Source organism: Puma concolor, chromosome D2, assembly GCF_028749965.1.
Source record: "Puma concolor isolate L17-30 chromosome D2, mPumCon1.1.hap2, whole genome shotgun sequence".
Classification (NCBI taxonomy): domain Eukaryota; kingdom Metazoa; phylum Chordata; class Mammalia; order Carnivora; family Felidae; genus Puma; species Puma concolor.
This window is the reverse complement of record NC_141677.1, coordinates 48,979,912-48,999,666: the sequence shown is the minus strand read 5'-3', so window position 1 is coordinate 48,999,666 and position 19,755 is coordinate 48,979,912. Positions and strand designations below refer to the sequence as shown.

At 38.7% G+C, this 19,755-nt stretch overlaps 1 protein-coding gene across 15 annotated transcripts in view; it reads right to left on the bottom strand.

Moving 5' to 3' along the window:
• MARCHF8 (membrane associated ring-CH-type finger 8) overlaps positions 1-19,755 on the bottom strand; it is a 127,144-nt gene that overhangs the window by 35,104 nt on the left and 72,285 nt on the right. The window contains exon 1 of one of the 15 annotated variants that reach the window (XM_086680283.1): positions 11,217-12,610. The exons of the other annotated variants lie outside the window; for them this stretch is intronic. Within the exon in view, the coding sequence (XP_086536409.1) occupies positions 11,217-11,228 (12 nt within the window). The 5' untranslated portion in view covers positions 11,229-12,610. Of the gene's footprint in view, positions 1-11,216; positions 12,611-19,755 lie in introns of those variants that run through there. 15 annotated transcript variants of the gene reach the window in all.

Genomic DNA, 19,755 nt, shown 5'->3' with positions numbered 1-19,755 from the left:
GGGAATTAAAAGCAAAAATGAACTATTGGGATGTTCATGAAGATAAAAAGCTTCTGCACAGCAAAGGAAACAATCAACAAAACTTAAAGGCAACCAATGGAATGGGAAAAGATATTTGCAAATGACATATCAGACAAAGGGCTAGTATCCAAAATCTATAAAGAAGAAATGGGCAGTGAAGAAATGGGCAGAAAACATGAATAGACACTTCTCTAAAGAAGACATCCAGATGGCCAACAGCCACATGAAAAGATGTTCAACGTTGCTCCTCACCAGGGAAATACAAATCAAAACCACACTCAGATATCACCTCACGCCGGTCAGAGTGGCTAAAATGAACAAAACAGGAGACTGTAGATGCTGGAGAGGATGTGGAAAAATGGGAACCCTCTTGCACTGTTGGTGGGAATGCAAACTGGTGCAGCCGCTCTGGAAAACAGTGTGGAGGTTCCTCAAAAAATTAAAAATAGATCTACCCTATGACCCAGCAGTAGCACTGCTAGGAATTTACCCAAGGGATACAGGAGTACTGATGCACAGGGGCACTTGTACCCCAATGTTTATAGCAGCACTCTCAACAATAGCCAAATTATGGAAAGAACCTAAATGTCCATCAACTGACGAATGGGTAAAGAAATTGTGGTTTATATACACAATGGAATACTACGTGGCAATGAGAAAGAATGAAATATGGCCTTTTGTAGCAACGTGGATGGAACTGGAGAATGTTATGCTAAGTGAAATAAGTCATACAGAGAAGGACAGATTCCATATGTTTTCACTCCTATGTGGATCCTGAGAAACTTAACAGAAGACCATGGGGGAGGGGAAGGAAAAAAAGTTAGAGAGGGAGGGAGCCAAACCATAAGAGACTCTTAAAAACTGAGAATAAACTGAGGGTTTATGGAGGGTGGGAGGGAGGGATGGGTGGGTGATGGGTATTGAGGAGGGCACCTGTTGGGATGAGCACTGGGTGTTGTATGGAAACCAATTTGACAATAAATTTCATAATAAAAAAATTTTTAAAAAGACACAATAAACATTTGACAAAATCTTGCACCTTTCCTGATAAAAACTCTCAACAAACTAGGAACTGAATTTCCTCAACCTGACAAAGATCATCTACAATAAGCCACAGTAGTTAGTTAACATCACACTCAGTGATTAAAGAATAAATGTTTTTACAGTAAGATTAGGAACAAGACACTGTTCACTCTTTCAACTTCTATCCAACACTGTAGTGATGATTCTAGGTAGGGTAATTAGGCAAGAAAAAGAAAGAAAGAAAAAAAGACATCCAGCTTGGAAAGGAAGGTAAAAGTATCTTTGTTTGTAGATGACATGATATTGTATATAGAAAATCTTGAAGACAAAAACAATATACAAAAATAAAGTCCACTTATATACGTTGTAAATGAACCCCAAACCAAAATTTAGAAAACTCATTTACAGTATTGTCAAAAAAAGAAAATAGTTAGGAATAACTTCAGCATGGCAAGTGCAAAATTTATACCCTGAAACTACAAAATATTTTTGAAAGAAATCAAAGACCTAAATAAATGGAACATCCTTTCTTAATGATCCAGATGACTTAAAATTTTTAAGATAGCAAAACTTTTCCTTTTGACCTACAGACTGAAGGAAATCCCCATGAACATCCCAGTTGACTTTTTTTAAAGCAACTAACAAGCTGATCATAACATTCATTACATGGGACCAGCAACAGCCAGACTAATCTTGAAAAGGAAGAACAAAGCTATACTGATACCACAACTTGGTAGAAAGCTATAATAATCAAAACAGGTGACATTGGTATTAGAATGGTACAAGAATCAATGGAATAACACTGAAAGTCCAGAAGTAAGGCTTTACATTTTTGGTTACCTAGTTTTCAGTATGAGTGTAAGACAAGTCACTGGAAAAATAGTTTTTTTCAACACATAAGGCTGGGACATCTGGACATCTACGTGCAAAAAAATGAAGGTGGACTCCTTCCTCATCCTATACACAAAAATTAACTCAAAATGGATCACAAAACCAATATAAGAACTAAAACTATACAACTCTTACAATATAATATAGGAGTAAATCTTAATGACCCTGAGTTAACAAGCAAAGCCTTCTTAGACACACAGCAGCAAAAGACACACAGTGGCAAAAGAAAAAGGTAAACTGGACTTCATCAAAATTAAAGACTTCTGTGATTTAAAGTAAAACATCAAGGGGTGCCTGGGTGGCTCAGTCAGTTAAGCATCTAACTCTCAGTTCCAGCTCAGGTCATGATCTCACGGTTCATGAGATCGAGCCCCACCCACATCAGACTCTGGGCTCTGCACTGACAGAACCTGCTTGGGATTGTCTCTCCACTTCCCCCACTCTCTGTGCCCTGCCCCCTCCCTCAAAAATAAATAAACTTTAAAGGAAAATTCTAACTTAAAAAATATAAAGTACAACATCAAAAAATGAAAAGAAATGGGAGGAACAGAATGAAACAGAATGGGAAGAAATATTTGCAAATCATACATTTAATAAGGGACTTCTATCTAGAATAAACAATGCTTACAACAATAAAAAATAACTTCTAAAATAAGCAAAGGATCTCAACAGACATTCCTCCAGAATAGATATACAATAGCCAAAAAAAAAAAAAAAAAAAAAGGAAAATAATAGAAAGGAATTTCCTCCGTTTGATAAAGAGCATCCACAAAAAAACTACAGGTAACATTACATCTAATGATGAAAGACTGCTTCTTCCCTAAGATTATGAAAAAGGCAATGATGTCAGTTGTCGTTGTCCTCCTCCTCCTCATCCTCCTCCTCCTCCTCCCCCACCTTCCCCTCCCCTTTCTCCTCCTCCTCCTCCTCCTCCTCCTCCTCCTTCTTTTCTAATTTAATTGGAGTAAAATACATGTAACATAAAATTTATCATTTTAACCATTCTTAAGTGTAAAGTTCAGTATTGTTAAGTATATTTATGTTGTTGGACAACCAATCTCCAGAACTTTTCATCTTGCAAAACTGAAACTCTATACACATTAAACAACAATCCCCATTTCATTGTCTCTCCAATGCCTAGCAACCACCATTCCACTTTCTGATCCAATGACTACCTTAGATACATCAGGTAAGTGGAATCATTACCTAGCATGATGTCCTCAAGGTTCATCCATGTTGTAGCATACGTCAGAATTTCATTTCCTTTTAAAGGCTAAATAAAATCCCATATTTTGTTTACCTAATCATCCGTCAATGGTCAACTGTGCTGCTTCACCTTTTGGCCATCATGAATAATACTATTATGAATATAAGTGTCCAAATATCTCTTCAAGACCCTGCTTTCAATTCTTTTGGATATATACCCAAAAATGGGATATGCTGGATCATATTCTATTGTTAATTTTTGAGAAACCATCATACTGTTTTCCATAGCAGCTGTACCATTTTACATTTCCAGCAACAAGGCACAAGGATTCCAATTTCTCCACATCCTCACCAAAACACTTTTTTAAGTAGGTATCCTGATGTGTATAAGCTGATATCTCATTGTGGTTTTGAACTGCAATTCCCTAATGACTAGTGATGGTGAGTATCTTTTCATATACTTGTTGGTCATTTATGTATCTTCTTTGGAGAAATGTCTAATCTATTCAAGTCCTTTGCCCATTTTAATTAGGTTATCTGTTGTTAAGTTGTAGGTTTTTGTTGTTGTTCTTGTTGTTTTTTTGAGAGAGAGAGAGAGAGAGAGAGAGCATGCACGAGTTGGGGAGAGGGGCAGCAAGAGAGAGAGAGACAGAATCCTAAGCAGGCTCCATGCTCAGCGCCGATCCCAGTGCAGGGCCTGATCCCATGACGCTGGGACCATGACCCAAGCCGAAATTAACAGCTGAACACTCAACAGACCAAGCCACCCAGGCACAGGTTGTAGGAGTTCTATATATTTCTGAATATTAACCTCTTATCAGATATATGATTTTCAAATGTTTTCTCCTATTTCACAGATTGCCTTTTCACTCTGTTGATTATGTGCTTTGATGCACACAAGTTTTTAACTTTGATGCAGTCCAATGTATCTATTTTTACTTTTGCTGCCTATGCTTTTAGTGTCAAGAAATCACTGCCAAATCCAATGTCATGAAGCCTTTCCTCCTATATTTTGTTTTTCCAAGAGTTTTGTAGTTTATTTTAGTTAGGATTTTGATACATTTTGAGTTAACTTTTGGAGGCAGTGTAAGAGTCCCACTTTCTTCTTTTGCATGTGGATATTTAGTTTTTCCCAGCACCATTTGCTGAAAAGAATGCCCATTCCCCCCTGATAGTCTTAGTACTTTTAAATCATTTAGCACTCAAAAATCATTTGAGCACACACGTGAAGGTTTCTATCTAGGCTTTCTATCCTATTACATTGGCCTAAATGTCTGTACCACGGCCAGTGCCACAGTGTTTTGATTACTATTGCTTTGTAACAAGTTCTGAAATCAGGAAGTGTGAGACTTCCAACTTTGTCCTTTTTTTTCAGTATTGTTTTGGCTATTCTGGGTCCCTTGAGATTCCATATGAATTTTAGTATATGTGCTGTAAAAGCAAGCACTCCATATGAATTTTATGATAAATGTTTTACTTTAGGTAGTATTGAACTTTTAACAATATTAAGTCTTGTGTTCATTCCATGAACACAGAATGTCTTTACATCTATCTATGTCTGATTTCATTTCTTTCAGCAGAACTTTACAATTTTCAGAGTTCATGTCTTTCATCTCCTTGGTTAATCAACAAAAAAATTCCTAGTATAAATGAGTTCTGCAAAGTCACAAGACACAAGATAAACACAAAAAAATTAATTGCGTTTCTATGTATATCAGACAGGACATGAAAATTATTATTTACAGTCATTGTAAAAAACTAAAGTGTTTAGGTGCAAATCTAACAAAACCAGACGTGAATGCTAAAACTAAAATGCTAATGAAAGAAATCACGGGGCGCCTGGGTGGCGCAGTCGGTTAAGCATCCGACTTCAGCCAGGTCACGATCTCGCGCTCCGTGAGTTCGAGCCCCGCGTCAGGCTCTGGGCTGATGGCTCAGAGCCTGGAGCCTGCTTCCGATTCTGTGTCTCCCTCTCTCTCTGCCCCTCCCCCGTTCATGCTCTGTCTCTCTCTGTCCCAAAAATAAATAAAACGTTGAAAAAAAAAATTTAAAAAAAAAAAAAAAGAAAGAAAGCACAGAAGATCTAAGTAAACAGAGACATACTGTATTCATGGGTTAGATGACTCAGGATAGGAAAGCTGTTAACTCTTCCCCAAACTGATAGACAGTTTTAATGCAGTTCCTATCAAAATCCCAGAAATTCTTTTGTAGATACAGAGAAAATTATTCTAAAATATATAAGAATAGGTAAAGGAATTAGAATACCTAAAAGAATTTCATAAAAGAATATTAAGGCAGGAATAATAAGTCTACATGATTTCAAGACCTATTACATAGCTACAGTAATCAAGACTGTGGTATTGGCAGAGAAACAGACACACAGATCAATGGAACAGGATAGAGAATTCAGAAAGAGACCCATATAAACAATGTGCCCAACTGACTTTAGAGAAAGAATCTTCAACAAATGGTGCTGGAGCCACTGGACAATAAGCAAAAGCAAAAAAAAAAAAAAAAAAAAAAAAGACCCAACTTGAGTCTTAAACCTAATATTAACTCAAAATTACTTAAAGAGACTTAAATATGCAACATAAAACTGTAAAACTTTTAGAAAAAAAAAACAGAAGAAAATATTTAGGATTAGGTGAAGAGTTCTTATACTTGACATTTAAATATGATTGATGCATGAAAGAAATAACTGATAAATCAAACTAAAATTTAAACCTTTTGCTCTGGTAAAAGGATGAAAATAAAAGCTACCAGCTGAGAGAAGATATTTGCAAACCACATACCCAACTAAATACTAGTAACTAGAATATATAAAAACTGAAAACTCAACAGCAAAAAAACTTCAATCAGAAAATGGGCAAAAGACATGAAAAGACACTTGAATGAAGAAGACATGCAGATGGCAAATAAGCATATGAAAATATGTTTAACATCATTAGCCATTAGGGAAACAGAAAGTAAACCATAATGAGATTATCACTACACATCTATCAGAATGACTAGAATAGAAAATAGTGACATCACTAAATTCTGGTTGAGGATACAGAGAAGTTGGATCATGCATATGTTGCTTGCACAGGAATATAAACTGTGACTTGCTGTGAAAAACACTGCAACTTTCTTTAAAAATTAAACATGCAATTACCACATGAAACAGTCACTGCTCTTCTGGGCATTTATCCTAGAGAAATGGAAACATATGTTCACATAAAAACTTGTACACAGGTGTTTATAGTAGCTTAATCCAAACAAATTCAACAGGTGAATACTTGAACACTATGCTATATCCATACCACGGAATACTATTCAACAATAAAAAGGAAATCACAAGAACTTATATGTAGTAAAAAAAAAAAAGTTTACAAATTGTATGATTCCATTTATATAGCATTCTTTAATTAACAAAACTATAGAAAATGAGAATAGATTAATGGCTGTCAGTGGTTAAGGAAGGTAGTAGGTGTGGCTATAAAGGGCAACTGAAGGATCCTTGTGGTGATGGAAATATTATGCATCTTGACTACATCAATGTCAATATCCTGACTGTGATATTTTACTAGAGCTTTGTAAGATGTTACCACTGGGTGACAGTAGGGAAGTGCACATGAGATCTTTCTGTATCATTTTTTACAACTGTGTACCTGTGCTATTGTGATTATAAGAAATGTTTATTTGGTCATTCAGGTAACCAAAATATAATTTGGTTTTCATCCATAGTTCCTGGCTCATAGCTCCCCAAACCCTTGGAATTTCCTAACCCTGAGAGTGATTAAGGTGTCTCTTGTTATGTTAATGAGGTTGACTTGGGAAAGCACCTAAGGATGCGGCCTTGTGATTAGAGTTGTAACTTTTAAGGGAGAGGGACTGGAGGTTGAATCAATTGCCGATGGTAATGATTTAATCAATCAATCACACCTATGTAATGAAGCCTCCATAAAAACCCAAAAGGACAGTCAGAGGAACTTCCAGGTTGGTGAACATATGCAGATGTAGGGTAAGTGGTGCTCCTGCAGAGGACACAGAAGCTCTGTGCCCTTTCCCTGTACCTTGCCCTATGCAACATTTCCATCTATCAGGCTGTTCCTGAGTTGCATCCTTTTTCAATAAACTGGTGACCTAGTAAGTAAAATGTTTCTCTGAGACTTGTGAGCCACTCTAGCAAAGTAATCAAATCCAAAGAGGGGGTTGTGGGAACCACTGACATATAGACAGTAGGTCAGAAGTATAAGTAACAACCTAGACTTGTCACTGGTGTCTGAAATCCAAAGAAGGGGTCATGGGAACCTCCAATGTGTAGCTAGTCAGAAGCACAGGTAACAGCCTAGGCTTGTGACATCTAAAAGGGACAGTGGAGGTGAAGGGGGTTAGTCTTGCAGAACTGAACCCTTTAGCTTGTGGAATCTGATGCTATCAACAGGTAGACGGAGTCAGAATTGAGTTGAATTCTCAGATATTCTGCTGGTGTTCAGAGAATTGCTTGGTGCTATGTGGGAAGCCCCACTCCCCATATTGGAATCAGTACCACAACCAATGTGTATGTATTTATGTATTTACGTGTATGTGGGTTTGTGGTATATATGAATTAAACACCATAACTAAAAGGCAGAGATTTTTAGATGAGATCTAAAAACAAGATATAACTACATGCTACATATAAGAAAAATACTTTAATAAACACAAACAAATTAAAAATAAAGCATAGGACACCAATAACTAGATGACACTAATAACAAGAGAGATGTTGAAATTATCTAGCAAAGACTGTAGGCAGTTCAAATGACCATTCACAACTCTTATAGAAACCGGACTCAATAGTAGAGAAATGACAGAAGAAAAGAACTTGATATAATAATACAAAGTATTCAATCTGAAACAACAGAGAAGAAAAAAAGATTTACAAAATACGGACAAGGGCTCAGCTGGTTAAGCATCCGGCTCTTGGTTTCAGCTCAGGTCATGATCACATGGTTCGTGATTCAAGCCCTGCATCCGGTTCTGTGCTGACAACATAGAGCCTGCCCGGGATTCTCTTTCTCCCTCTCTCTACCCTTCGCCTGCTCATTCTCTCTTTCTCTCTCTCAAAATAAATAAATAAACTTAAAAAAATTTTTTAATATGGACAAAATATCAGGGACCTGTGAAATAAAACCAAATGGCTTAACAGTCATGTCACTGGAATCTAAAAAAGGAGAAAGAATACAGTGCTGGAAAATACCTGAAGAAAAACTTGACAAAATGTCCCCAAGTTGAGCTAAAATAAAAGTTCCCAAGTTTATAGAAAGACATAAACCTGCAGATTAAAGAAGCGGAGTAAACTCTAAACAGGATAAACAAACAAAAAAACTTACTGGAAATTTTGCTTTAAAAAATAAGGCCTTGGTCAGTGCTATGGACTGAACTATGACACCACCAAAGTTCTTATGTTGAAGCCCTAAACTCCAATGTGACTGTATTTGGTGGGGCTTTAGAAAGCAGGCAAGATTAAACGAGGTCATAAGCAGCCCTCATCCAACAGGAGTGGTGGCCTTATGAGAAGAGGGAGGGAGAGCAAGCAATTTCTGTCTCCACACATATGTACCATTTTGTTATGGCTGCCCAAGCAGACTAATAAAATTGGTAAAAAGGGTTCAGAAAAAGTATGAAGTAATCTACATCTATCTCAAATATAAATGCAAACCTCTGGTAGTTTTAAGGAATAACAAAAATGGCACAGAAATATCATCTTATAAAAAGTTCAAATTTGAAATAAAATTCAAGGCACAGTCATTACAATTATAACTCAGGAAAAAAAAAACAATCATATCACAAAAATTCAGGGGGAAAGCCTACAATTTATAAAGCTACTTCCACACACAGACTGGGCAATTTATTTAAAGTTATGCAAAATGCATCAATGGTTGTCTTCAATAAAACAATACAGTTCAAATTTATGAAAAATGTGATTATCTGCTTCATTTTCTTCTAGCTTTAACATGATGATAATGAAGTAACAAGAAGCTAGAAAATATATGAGATGATCAAGCTTAAGACAGTAACAGCTAACCATTTGCTCCCGGCCATTCATCCATATTCTCTGGACGTTAGTTTCGTCCTTTATGAAGTGGGTTTGTATGGAAGGGAGTGGGGCAGAGACATTAACAGAGATGACCCCTTTGGTTCCTCTGAGCTCCCAAATGTGGTATATATATGGGGAACATGTTGCCCTATTTAGTTCTGCTCAGCACCACACATACTGCAGTTTTAAACTCATCACCGAACTTATGAATAAATGGGTTAGAGTTCCAAAACCCTCCTGACACAGACTGATAAATGCTTTTTAAAATGCTACATGTGGGGCGCCTGGGTGGCGCAGTCGGTTAAGCGTCCGACTTCAGCCAGGTCACGATCTCGCGGTCCGGGAGTTCGAGCCCCGCGTCGGGCTCTGGGCTGATGGCTCAGAGCCTGGAGCCTGTTTCCGATTCTGTGTCTCCCTCTCTCTCTGCCCCTCCCCCGTTCATGCTCTGTCTCTCTCTGTCCCAAAAATAAATAAACGTTGAAAAAAAAAAAATTAAAAAAAAAATAAAATGCTACATGTAACATGGTATGATTAGAATGATGATCTTCCTAGTAATGTATTGATAAATACAATCTTTTTCAAATGAGTTTCCTACGAATTTTCATTTTTATTTTTTGAACATGAAATAAAGTTATGAAAAACATAAAGGTCTTTCTATTCATTTATATTTTTAAAACCTTAATTATACAAGCAGTAAAATTAACAGATTTTAACTTCTGCCATTTAAAAACTCTTTATATATCCAATAAATCCTTTATATATAACTCTTTATATATCCAATAACCCTTGAGGTTAGCTGAAAAATCTTTATCAATACAAATCAGAATACATTAGCTATAAAAGTTACTATAGAAATTGTAACACTGTAAATACTTCCTACAGTGCTGTATAAACAAATAACCTTTATAGAAAAACTATTCAACTTCTTTAGTATAGACTGTATTCTCATTCATCAGGGAACACATTTATTGACCATATACTATGTGCCAGGTACTGTTCTAAACCCTTGGGAATGATGAATGAACAAAACAAAGATTCCTACTCTTGTGGAGCTTAAGAAAATGGTGCAGGAGGAGACTGTTGGTCTTCTCTGTCTCAGAGTTCAGTATATATCTATTCACAAGACGTTGGTTCACTGAAGAGTTTCAAAACTATAAATGATATTTCATGGTGAAATGCATACAGCCAATTTGGCCCAGATGCCTTGAGGCTCTGATTCTTTTCATCGTTACTATCTTTGTCCCTTATGGCTCAAGAGTATCTCATAGCCTCGGCAAAATTAACAGAGATAGCATCCATAGAAAATAAGACAGACATGCAAATGGCAACATTAGAATGCCCCTGCCAAATGAAATTACATGTCTGGCTTAGACACTTAGACACTTAGAGACACACACACACACACACACACACACACACACACACACACACAAACACACACACGGTAATACCGACAAATAGAACTAAGAGCCTTTGTTACTGCTCCATCTTTTATGCATTTTCCATCCTATAAGAAGCTAAAAAATCTTCCCAGAATGAATAATGAATGCTCTAGCAGAAAGAACCAAGCCAGGAGACTTCTGAAAACAATAATTCCTCCAGAAAATGCAATGGAGCCTGCAGCTGTGCTCATTCAAATTATAAACTAAGTTGTCTTTTTCAGGACTTTCCAAAGCCATTAATTCCATGATTTAAGTTTACATGGGCAAAATCCTGTCAATTAGACATTTTTTACACCAACAGGAGGACAGCATGAAAAAAAATTGCTACAATTTATACACTTAAATGCTTATTTGGCTTAAGAATACTTTTCACAATTTCAAGGAACAGTTTTATTACAAAGTACAACCTTGAAAATGGAATTAAATTGCTAAGCTTCTCTGGTTGAGAACCTCAATAGTGAGGTATCCTGGCACAATTCTGGTTCTACATATATTTATTCCATAAGGCCTAATGGCATCCCTAAAATCAATGAGAAATCCGGCCACTGCTGACAGAGCACTTCTCCTACCTGAAGCTTCATTTCCCAGCAAGATGCATTGGGGAGTCCTCAGTGCAACTCTCCCCAGCAGCATGTTCCTGGGTTTGTCTACACAGCAGCTGCCGCCCTACAGCAGCAGACAGCAGAAGCACATCCTCGAGAATGGACTTGTAAGGGCTTGCTGGAGCCCTTGGCATACCACTCCTGTGATCAAACTGGACTAACTACTTCCTCCAGCTGATTTCCAAGGAACTAGATAGTGAATGAATAATTCATGACAAGTCCATTCCAGCAACCCATTTCTGCTCTATGGTCTACTCCCCACAGCAATTTGCAATGTAAAGATTCTAAAGCATATACTTGCTGGAAGGCAAAGAATGAAAGTTCACTTTTCTAGTCAATGACAGTAAATGTTAGTAGATCTGTTTGCTCTTTTTTCAGGCTAACCTATTACCCAGACTTACTTAAGAGATTTTTTGAAATGTAGAAAAGGTAAATGATTAACCACAGATGTCTAACACTACACACAAAAATTTTTTTCTCCATAAAACCTGACCTACAAAATGGTTTCTGGTGGTAGGAAAGCAGCAAAGTGCTTGCTCTAAGATCAGCAGGTCAGTATTTACATTTAGCAAAAGACCAGTTCCAACAGAGCACAGAAAATCATGCTGTGGGGAAGGGAGTTTTCAGTAACAATGCCAGGAAACAAAATGCTTCAGAGGGGAATTTTCCTGGTCTCTCAGGCTAAAAATATAACTTTCATCTCACTGATATTCTTCTAAAAAGAACATGAACATTTGTTTTCACCAATTTGTCAGTGCTTACATATTTTCAAATGAGTGTTATCTAAAATCGTCAATCCTCTGCAACCAAAAACATGATTCCAAGAGGAACTTGAACAAAAAACAGAAGGCCCATACTCCTTTTATCTCAGCTCCACCTCCAGAAAGTCCAATCCTCCCCCTATCATTTTTACCTAACTGCTTCTTTCTTTCCTCTTCTTCTGCATTCACTGTGAATATCTCAAGCTTTGTACTCTCAGTAAGTTCATCTTCCAGCCATGACTGTTCAGTTCCTAGCTACTTCAAATTTATTTGATCTGCAAATTGGCTCCCCATGTGACTCCCTGGCCCTGTATTCTTCCCTTTTCACCTCATTCTGTTATTTTTTTTTTCATTCTGTTATTTTATTGTATCATTTCTGAGTCTGTGTTTTATGAAACTCAGGTTCTTAATAGCTTACTCCTTAATAGCTTACTCAGGAATCTGCTCCCATTTTGAAGGGAAATTAGCTTTTCTTCCAGAATAGACTCTGTATGGCTAAAACGAACAAATCAGGAGACTACAGATGCTGGTGAGGATGTGGAGAAACGGGAACCCTCTTGCACTGCTGGTGGGGATACAAACTGGTGCAGCCGCTCTGGAAAACAGTGTGGAGGTTCCTCAAAAAATTAAAAATAGAACTACCCTATGACCCAGCAATAGCACTGCTAGGAATTTACCCAAGGGATACAGGAGTGCTGAAGCATGGGGCACATGTACTCCAATGTTTATAGCAGCACTTTCAACAATAGTCAAATTATGGAAAGAGCCTAAATGTCCATCAACTGATGAATGGATAAAGATGTGGTTTATATATACAATGGAATACTATTTGGCATTGAGAAAGAATGAAATCTGGCCATTTGCAGCAACATGGATGGAACTGGAGGGTATTGTGGTAAGTGAAATAAGTCAGTCAGAGAAAGACAGGTATCATATGTTTTCACTCATTTGTGGACTTTGAGAAACTTAACAGAAGGCCATGGTGGAAGGAAAGGGGGCAAAAAAAGTTACAAACAGAGAGGGAGGGAGGCAAACCATAAATGACTCTTAAATACAGAGAAATGAGTGTTGATGGGGAGCAGGGAGGAGAGAAAAGTGGGTGATAAGCAATGAGGAGGGCACCTGTTGGGATGAGCACCGGGTTTTGTATGGAAACCAACTTGATGATAAATTATATTAAAAAATAATAGTAATAGACTCTGTATCCTTCTTCTGCATGTACCATGCCTTTCTCTCTATCCTGTCCTGAGTGCAGAGGGCTTGTGAGGCCTTCCTGTTGGCTTAAGCTTCACTGGTGTGTTCTGTGGAGTGCTTCTGCATGTGTTACTGTGTAGTCTAGGGGAGCTTCTCCCCTTACAGATTCATTCTAACTGGTGTTTACAGAGTGTGAAAAAGGGAAAAGAGAACCAGCTCAGCTGGGACTAGGGCTACAAGCAGTTGTAACTCTAAGCTCCTCTCCCTGGGAGCTATTCTTTTCCTCCCCAACATTAATTCCTTCAACCCTTGAGAGATTTCATCTCCATCAGAGAGTCCAGCACAGGCTGTTCTCTTCTTCCTCTGCAGTCATTCCTTTGACCCAACTCCCGAGCACCCACTCCTACCTCCACCCCACCCTGTCACCTGTAGCTTACTATAGTTATGCCCCTTCTTCCACTTACTGTTCTCCAAAGAAACTTGCATTATTGATGTTCCCTCCTGCCAGGTGTTCTGCTACCTCCCAGTCTACTGATGAAGATAATCAGCTCTAAGGTTTGATTATTCTACCTTTCTTCTCTACCTCTTTCCCAGTCTGAGCATTCCAGAATAGTAATCTCCAATGTGTCTTTCTTTATCACATAAGAGAAACCCACAGGGAATGACTTCCAGTAACTTGGAATTCCCAGTGCTCCTACAGCACTGCCAATACTTACTCATGCTCCTTGACACAGACATTAGGGATTTTGCAATGTTGTGCTCACTATCCTTTCTCTCATAGAGCCTCTGCATAGTGTGGGACTAAGAATATGCTGGGGTGTCTGGGTGGCTCGGTGGGTTAAGCATCCGACTTCAGCTCAGGTCATGATCTCACAGCTCGTGAAGTTTGAGCTCCCCATTAGGCTCTGTGCTGACAGCTCAGAGCCTGGAGCCTCCTTTGGATTCTGTCTCCCTTTTCCTCTGCCACTCCCCTGCTCATGCTCTCTCTCTCACTCTCAAAAATAAACATTAAAAAATATTTTTTTAATAATAGAAAACAAGAATGACTGAGCCAAACCCTTTGAATACTTGGAAACTTTCTCTCACCAACCATCAGCTGTTTTCTTTGAATAGCTGTTGGTATATTTCTGCCAGTTTTTATCTATTTGCTGTTCATATCATTAAGTCTAAAAGAATGGATATTTTGAGGGGTGCCCTGGGTGGCTCAGTCGGTTAAGCATCCTACTCCTGATGTTGACTCAGGTCATGATCCTACAGTTCATGACTTTGAGCCCCGTGTCAGGCTCTGCATTGACAGTGCAGACCCTGCTTGGGAGCCTCTCTCTCCCTCTCTCTCTGCCCTTCCCCTGCTTGCTCTCTCTCTCAAAATAAATAAACATCAAAAAAAAAAAAAAAAAAAAGAATGGATATTCTGAAATTTAGCTTCACTCTTCCATCTTAAAATAGAAATCACACCACTTTAAAAAAAATTAATAGTCTGATATGGCCACATCAAAAAGTAAGTCAAAGACTTATGGCATAATAGACATCAAAACAGTAGGTCATAACAAAATGACTACAGGGGATACTGTTGGTTGCCCTCTCTTCTTCCTTTTAACAGAACCCCCAATTCTCTTCAGTATTTCCCTCTCCCCAGAGTTACCATATATCTCAGGATGCTGACACTTCACCCCTTGTCCCTAAAGCAGGTTGACTGGCAAGAGCCCACTTGTGGCTCAGGAGGTGATATGTGCTGGAAGTATCTGGGAAATACCTACTCATGTTTAGAGAGAGCAACAAGCTTTTCTTCCTCTCCTCCTCCCATTCACAAGGCCATATACAGCCCTGAATGTTACTGACAACCACCTACATCAGGGGAAATCTGCCCTGAGATGAAGTATACCCCATGAATGGTAGAGCAAACAGTGAGAAAGAACCTGGGTCCTTGGGAATGGCTTGGATATGCTGGATCAACCACCCTTAGGCCCATCCTTCTCTTTAATATAGACCTCCTTTTATATCAGCTAGTAAAGCTTTTCATTGTTTAAGCCAGGTTGGGTTGGTTGTTCTGTTACCTGCAGCTGAAAGCATCCTCAGAGATGGCATTTGGACTGTTTACATGATTAAGTCCTCTTTTGTTAGCCTGTATATTTTTTAAATTAATTCAGAACTTTAAACTGATTATTAAGGATATTAAAAAAAAATCAATGATTCTCAGATTTAGCAGAAACATAAAGATCATCTATTCCAACCCAACACAGAGCCTGAATCCTTGTATAATATTGCAGCTCTGGCTCTTTCTCTTTAACAATCCCAATAACAGAGAATTCTCCAGCCACCTCCCAAGGCAGCCAATTCGATTCATTCTGCTGAAAAATAACTCCTTATTACTGGCAGACTCATCATCCTTTGGCCTGAGGTGTCTATAGGAACACAGGATTTTAAGAGCAAATTAAAAAGAGGGTAAGCAGTTTGGTGCAATGGTGGCAGCAGTGGTACAGTGAGGGCATGAACAAGGCACACCGTGGACACCAATCTCCCCCAGAGTATCAGTTAGGTGGCAGAGTTGTGAATTCATTATTAAAACTCTTTTTTATGGGGGCACCTGGGTGGTTCAGTCAGTTGAGCGTCTAACTTCCGCTCAGGTCATGATCTCACGGCTCGTGGGTTCAAGCCCCGCATCGGGCTCTGTGCTGACAGCTCAGAGCCTGGAGCCTGCTTCGGATTCTGTGTCTCCCTCTCTCTCTGCCCCTCACTTGCTCACACTCTGTCTCTCACAAAAAACATCAAAAAAATTTTTAATAAAAATTTTAAAAACTCTTTCTTATGGACTACAACATGTACAAATTCTACCCTATCCTTCACCTCCCCACTGCAAGAATGATAATGTTAATATAATGTTAAAGGAGAACCCCTTCTATAAAAAAGGCCTGTAACTGCTGTAAGAAACTAAAACTACAAGGGAAGATTCTGGAACACAGAGTCATTCAAATTTTCTTGTATTTTCCACGCCCTCTTTAGCAGACTGGAACACATCTTAAATACACAACAGGCAAGGGTTTTCAGCATCTTTCCCACAACAAACCAACAGAGAAGCATAAAGGGTTGTTGGGTAATATATTAATTCCACATGATAAACTAATTCCCCAATTTTAAGATAATCATCACTTCAGTCATCAATCTATTGTTTTTTAATATATTTTAAAAGTATAACAAATTTTTTGTTATCATTTTTATTTCTCTCATTGTCTCCCAAGTACTGTCATTTATCCCTTGACTTCCTTCCTCTTTTCAAGTATCTCTACACTCTGGGTTTAAAATTCCCACTGACAGAACCATTCTTGAGGACTTTAAAACATACATATTTTCTGGTAAAGGTTATTTCTCCAAAGGTTACATTGTCTAGCAGCTGAAAACAACAGGTGACGGACTCACAGCATATTTCAGGTATCTCATAAAGCATTCTGATTCCTTTTGGGTGCCTGAGGTGAAAGGTCTGATTATGGAGGACCTGGCTTTTGTAACTATTCTGAAATAGGGCAAGATGGTAGTTCCAACTTTCATAAAAACTCCGCATCAAAACTGAACTGCCCACGGTACTTTCTTTTTTTTTAATTTTTTTTTTCAACGTTTATTTATTTTTGGGACAGAGAGAGACAGAGCATGAACGGGGGAGGGGCAGAGAGAGAGGGAGACACAGAATCAGAAACAGGCTCCAGGCTCCGAGCCATCAGCCCAGAGCCTGACGCGGGGCTCGAACTCATGGACCGCGAGATCGTGACCTGGCTGAAGTCGGACGCTTAACCGACTGCACCACCCAGGCGCCCCTGCCCACGGTACTTTCAATTCTGTGCTGACAGTGCCACACAAAATGCAGAAAAGACAGCCCTAGGTGAGACAGAATGCAGAGTTTGCAGTTTGATTACAGTACACATGTATGGCCCCCCACTGACGATGCTCCAACCAAGACCTTCAAATTCTTAAGACTGTTACAATGACGTGTTCCTGAAGCAGCAGAACTATAAAAGGAAAGTACCTATGACCCTGACTGCCTGTAGTCAACAACCATTCATGGCTTTTCTCTGCCAGTACTGCTGCTCCGAAGACCTTGACCTGATGAACTCTCGGCTTGCCGTGATCTTAAAACCTGCTCCTTCAAATGTTGCCTAATACTCTGGACTAGTTATCTGGTTTGCTCTGACCTCTACTGTATGCTTGTTTGGGCCTTTCAGAAGGACTGGTCTTCCTCAGTTACTAAAAAGTTACCCAAGGGGCGCCTGGGTGGCGCAGTCGGTTAAGCGTCCGACTTCGGCCAGGTCGCGATCTCGCGGTCCGTGAGTTCGAGCCCCACATCGGGCTCTGGGCTGATGGCTCGGAGCCTGGAGCCTGTTTCCGATTCTGTGTCTCCCTCTCTCTCTGCCCCTCGCCCATTCATGCTCTGTCTCTCTCTGTCCCAAAAATAAATAAACGTTGAAAAAAAAAATTAAAAAAAAAAAAAAAAGTTACCCAAGAGAGCACTCTGTGTGGGAACCTAGTAGACCTTTCTACATTATCTCTGTAATGCCAGTCCTAGCCTGGCTGCTGATAACAGTTCAGCAGCAAACTGTGCCCTCAGACACTGGGATAGTTTTCTACCTAGAGCCCCCTTCTCACTTATCTGCCACATGCAAGAGCATTCTTGAAGCTACCAGTATCATAACATTGCTCTAGACCACAAAGCTTCTACAAAGCATGTATCATACACTAATTAAAACACACAGTTTTCAAACCACTGGACTTATCAGAGTACCTGAGGGTGGTGTCAGTTTTATAACGGAAGCATTAGGAATCCCACAGCCACAGAAGCTCTAAGAGATGTGCAGGGAAAATGTCTGCACAAGAAAATCTTTCCCAGATTTTTCCAAATGCCACTGTATACTTTTTTGGCCTGCTCTTAACATGAAAATACAAACATCTGAGTAAAACTACCATTACCATTTACAAAAGATTGAGTATGTCTTCATTCGAACCTGCATAACTATATGCTACAAGAGACTCCTGCTGATGAATAAAATATCATCCATTTCCAGGACATTTGCATCCTAGTGCTGGAGTACAGCTTGGCTCCCCTGGAGTTCCCAGAACCCCCACACCACATGTCCTCAGTCCCAGTACTGCTTCCAAAGCTAGAAGTCCACTCCATTTACACTCCCCCCTATTGAGGCTGGGTGCTTCATGGGTCCTGGGTAACTCCCTCCTCTGTGGTCCCCTCTATATTTTCCCTCCTCCCTCCAATTAAAGCTGTGGCCTGGGGAAAAGAAAATCATCCCTACCAGGAAGGAATTCATACTCTATTATGGGATATAAACAAATAACTAACAGGTAACAACCACGTGGTAGAATTTTTTAAGTGCCACATCAGAGATACAGGTGCTAATTTCTTTCTTTTACATTTCTACCCACTACCACCCATTCACGGAGGAAGAGAATAGAGAATGGAGAGGAAGAATGGAGTCCCTAATGGGCATGTAAGTTAGATAATTTATAAATACCTTATGCAGACCTACTTAAATATAGAAAAAAACATAGTATTCACAATAACATTCTTAAACATGGAAGCAGTCCTTGAATACTTGACACAATACACAGTATATTATAAACTTATAATTTAGTAAGCCAAATTATATCCATTAGATTTTCAATACTAGAAAAATTAATGCTCAAGTAGTATAGGCCAGGATAAAAAGTACAAATGAAGATCTGTGTGGTTTGGATAAAGCAATATCAGACTTAGAATTCAGAATGGGACCAGGGTCTAAAATAGGTGTCAAGTAGGATTCAGACCTGGACCAGTCACCAGGTTTCTGAGGGAATTCAATCATGTGCTTTTGTGATGTCCTAAAGACCGATGTAGCTATGAATCCCATTCCACCACACATGAGACGATGTGGAGCAAATACCAAGGTGAGATTACTAAAACTGACTGTGATTACTGTGCTGCGAAAAATAAACCAGCCTGGCGGCAAGAATATAATTTCAATTTTTATTAATAGAAGGTAGAAAATACAAAATATTTTGAGAATTAAATGTAACTAGAGTAAATATTTCATGATATGATTCAATAAAGAGGCATTAAAGTGTGTTGAATGATACACACTTTATGTGAAAGAAATCAGAATATTTTTATACTCATATTTTACCTGAAATACCTTGCAAAACCATATAGTCCAGGAAAATATTCTAGTCACATTTAAAACAAGCTGCTTCACGAACGAGTACTGCTTCAGCTGTTCAAATATGCATTACTCTATGGCTATGACCCATCGTAGAAACTAGGAACTGAGAAGAGCTAAAAAAAAATAGCTTATCTTTAAATACATTACTTTAAAAAAAAAAAAGCATTTTTATCACTTGAAACTCTCAAAGGTTTCTCCCTCTAAAGCTCTTCATTAAAGAACAGTAAATTCGGGGGTGGAAGAGATGAAGTCACTTTCGTCAATCTATCCATAATAGGAGTTTAGAATATGCACTTTCAAATGGAGTCTACCTAGCAGGTTCCATTTGATTGTTAAGCCTCTTAAGATCTAAAATAG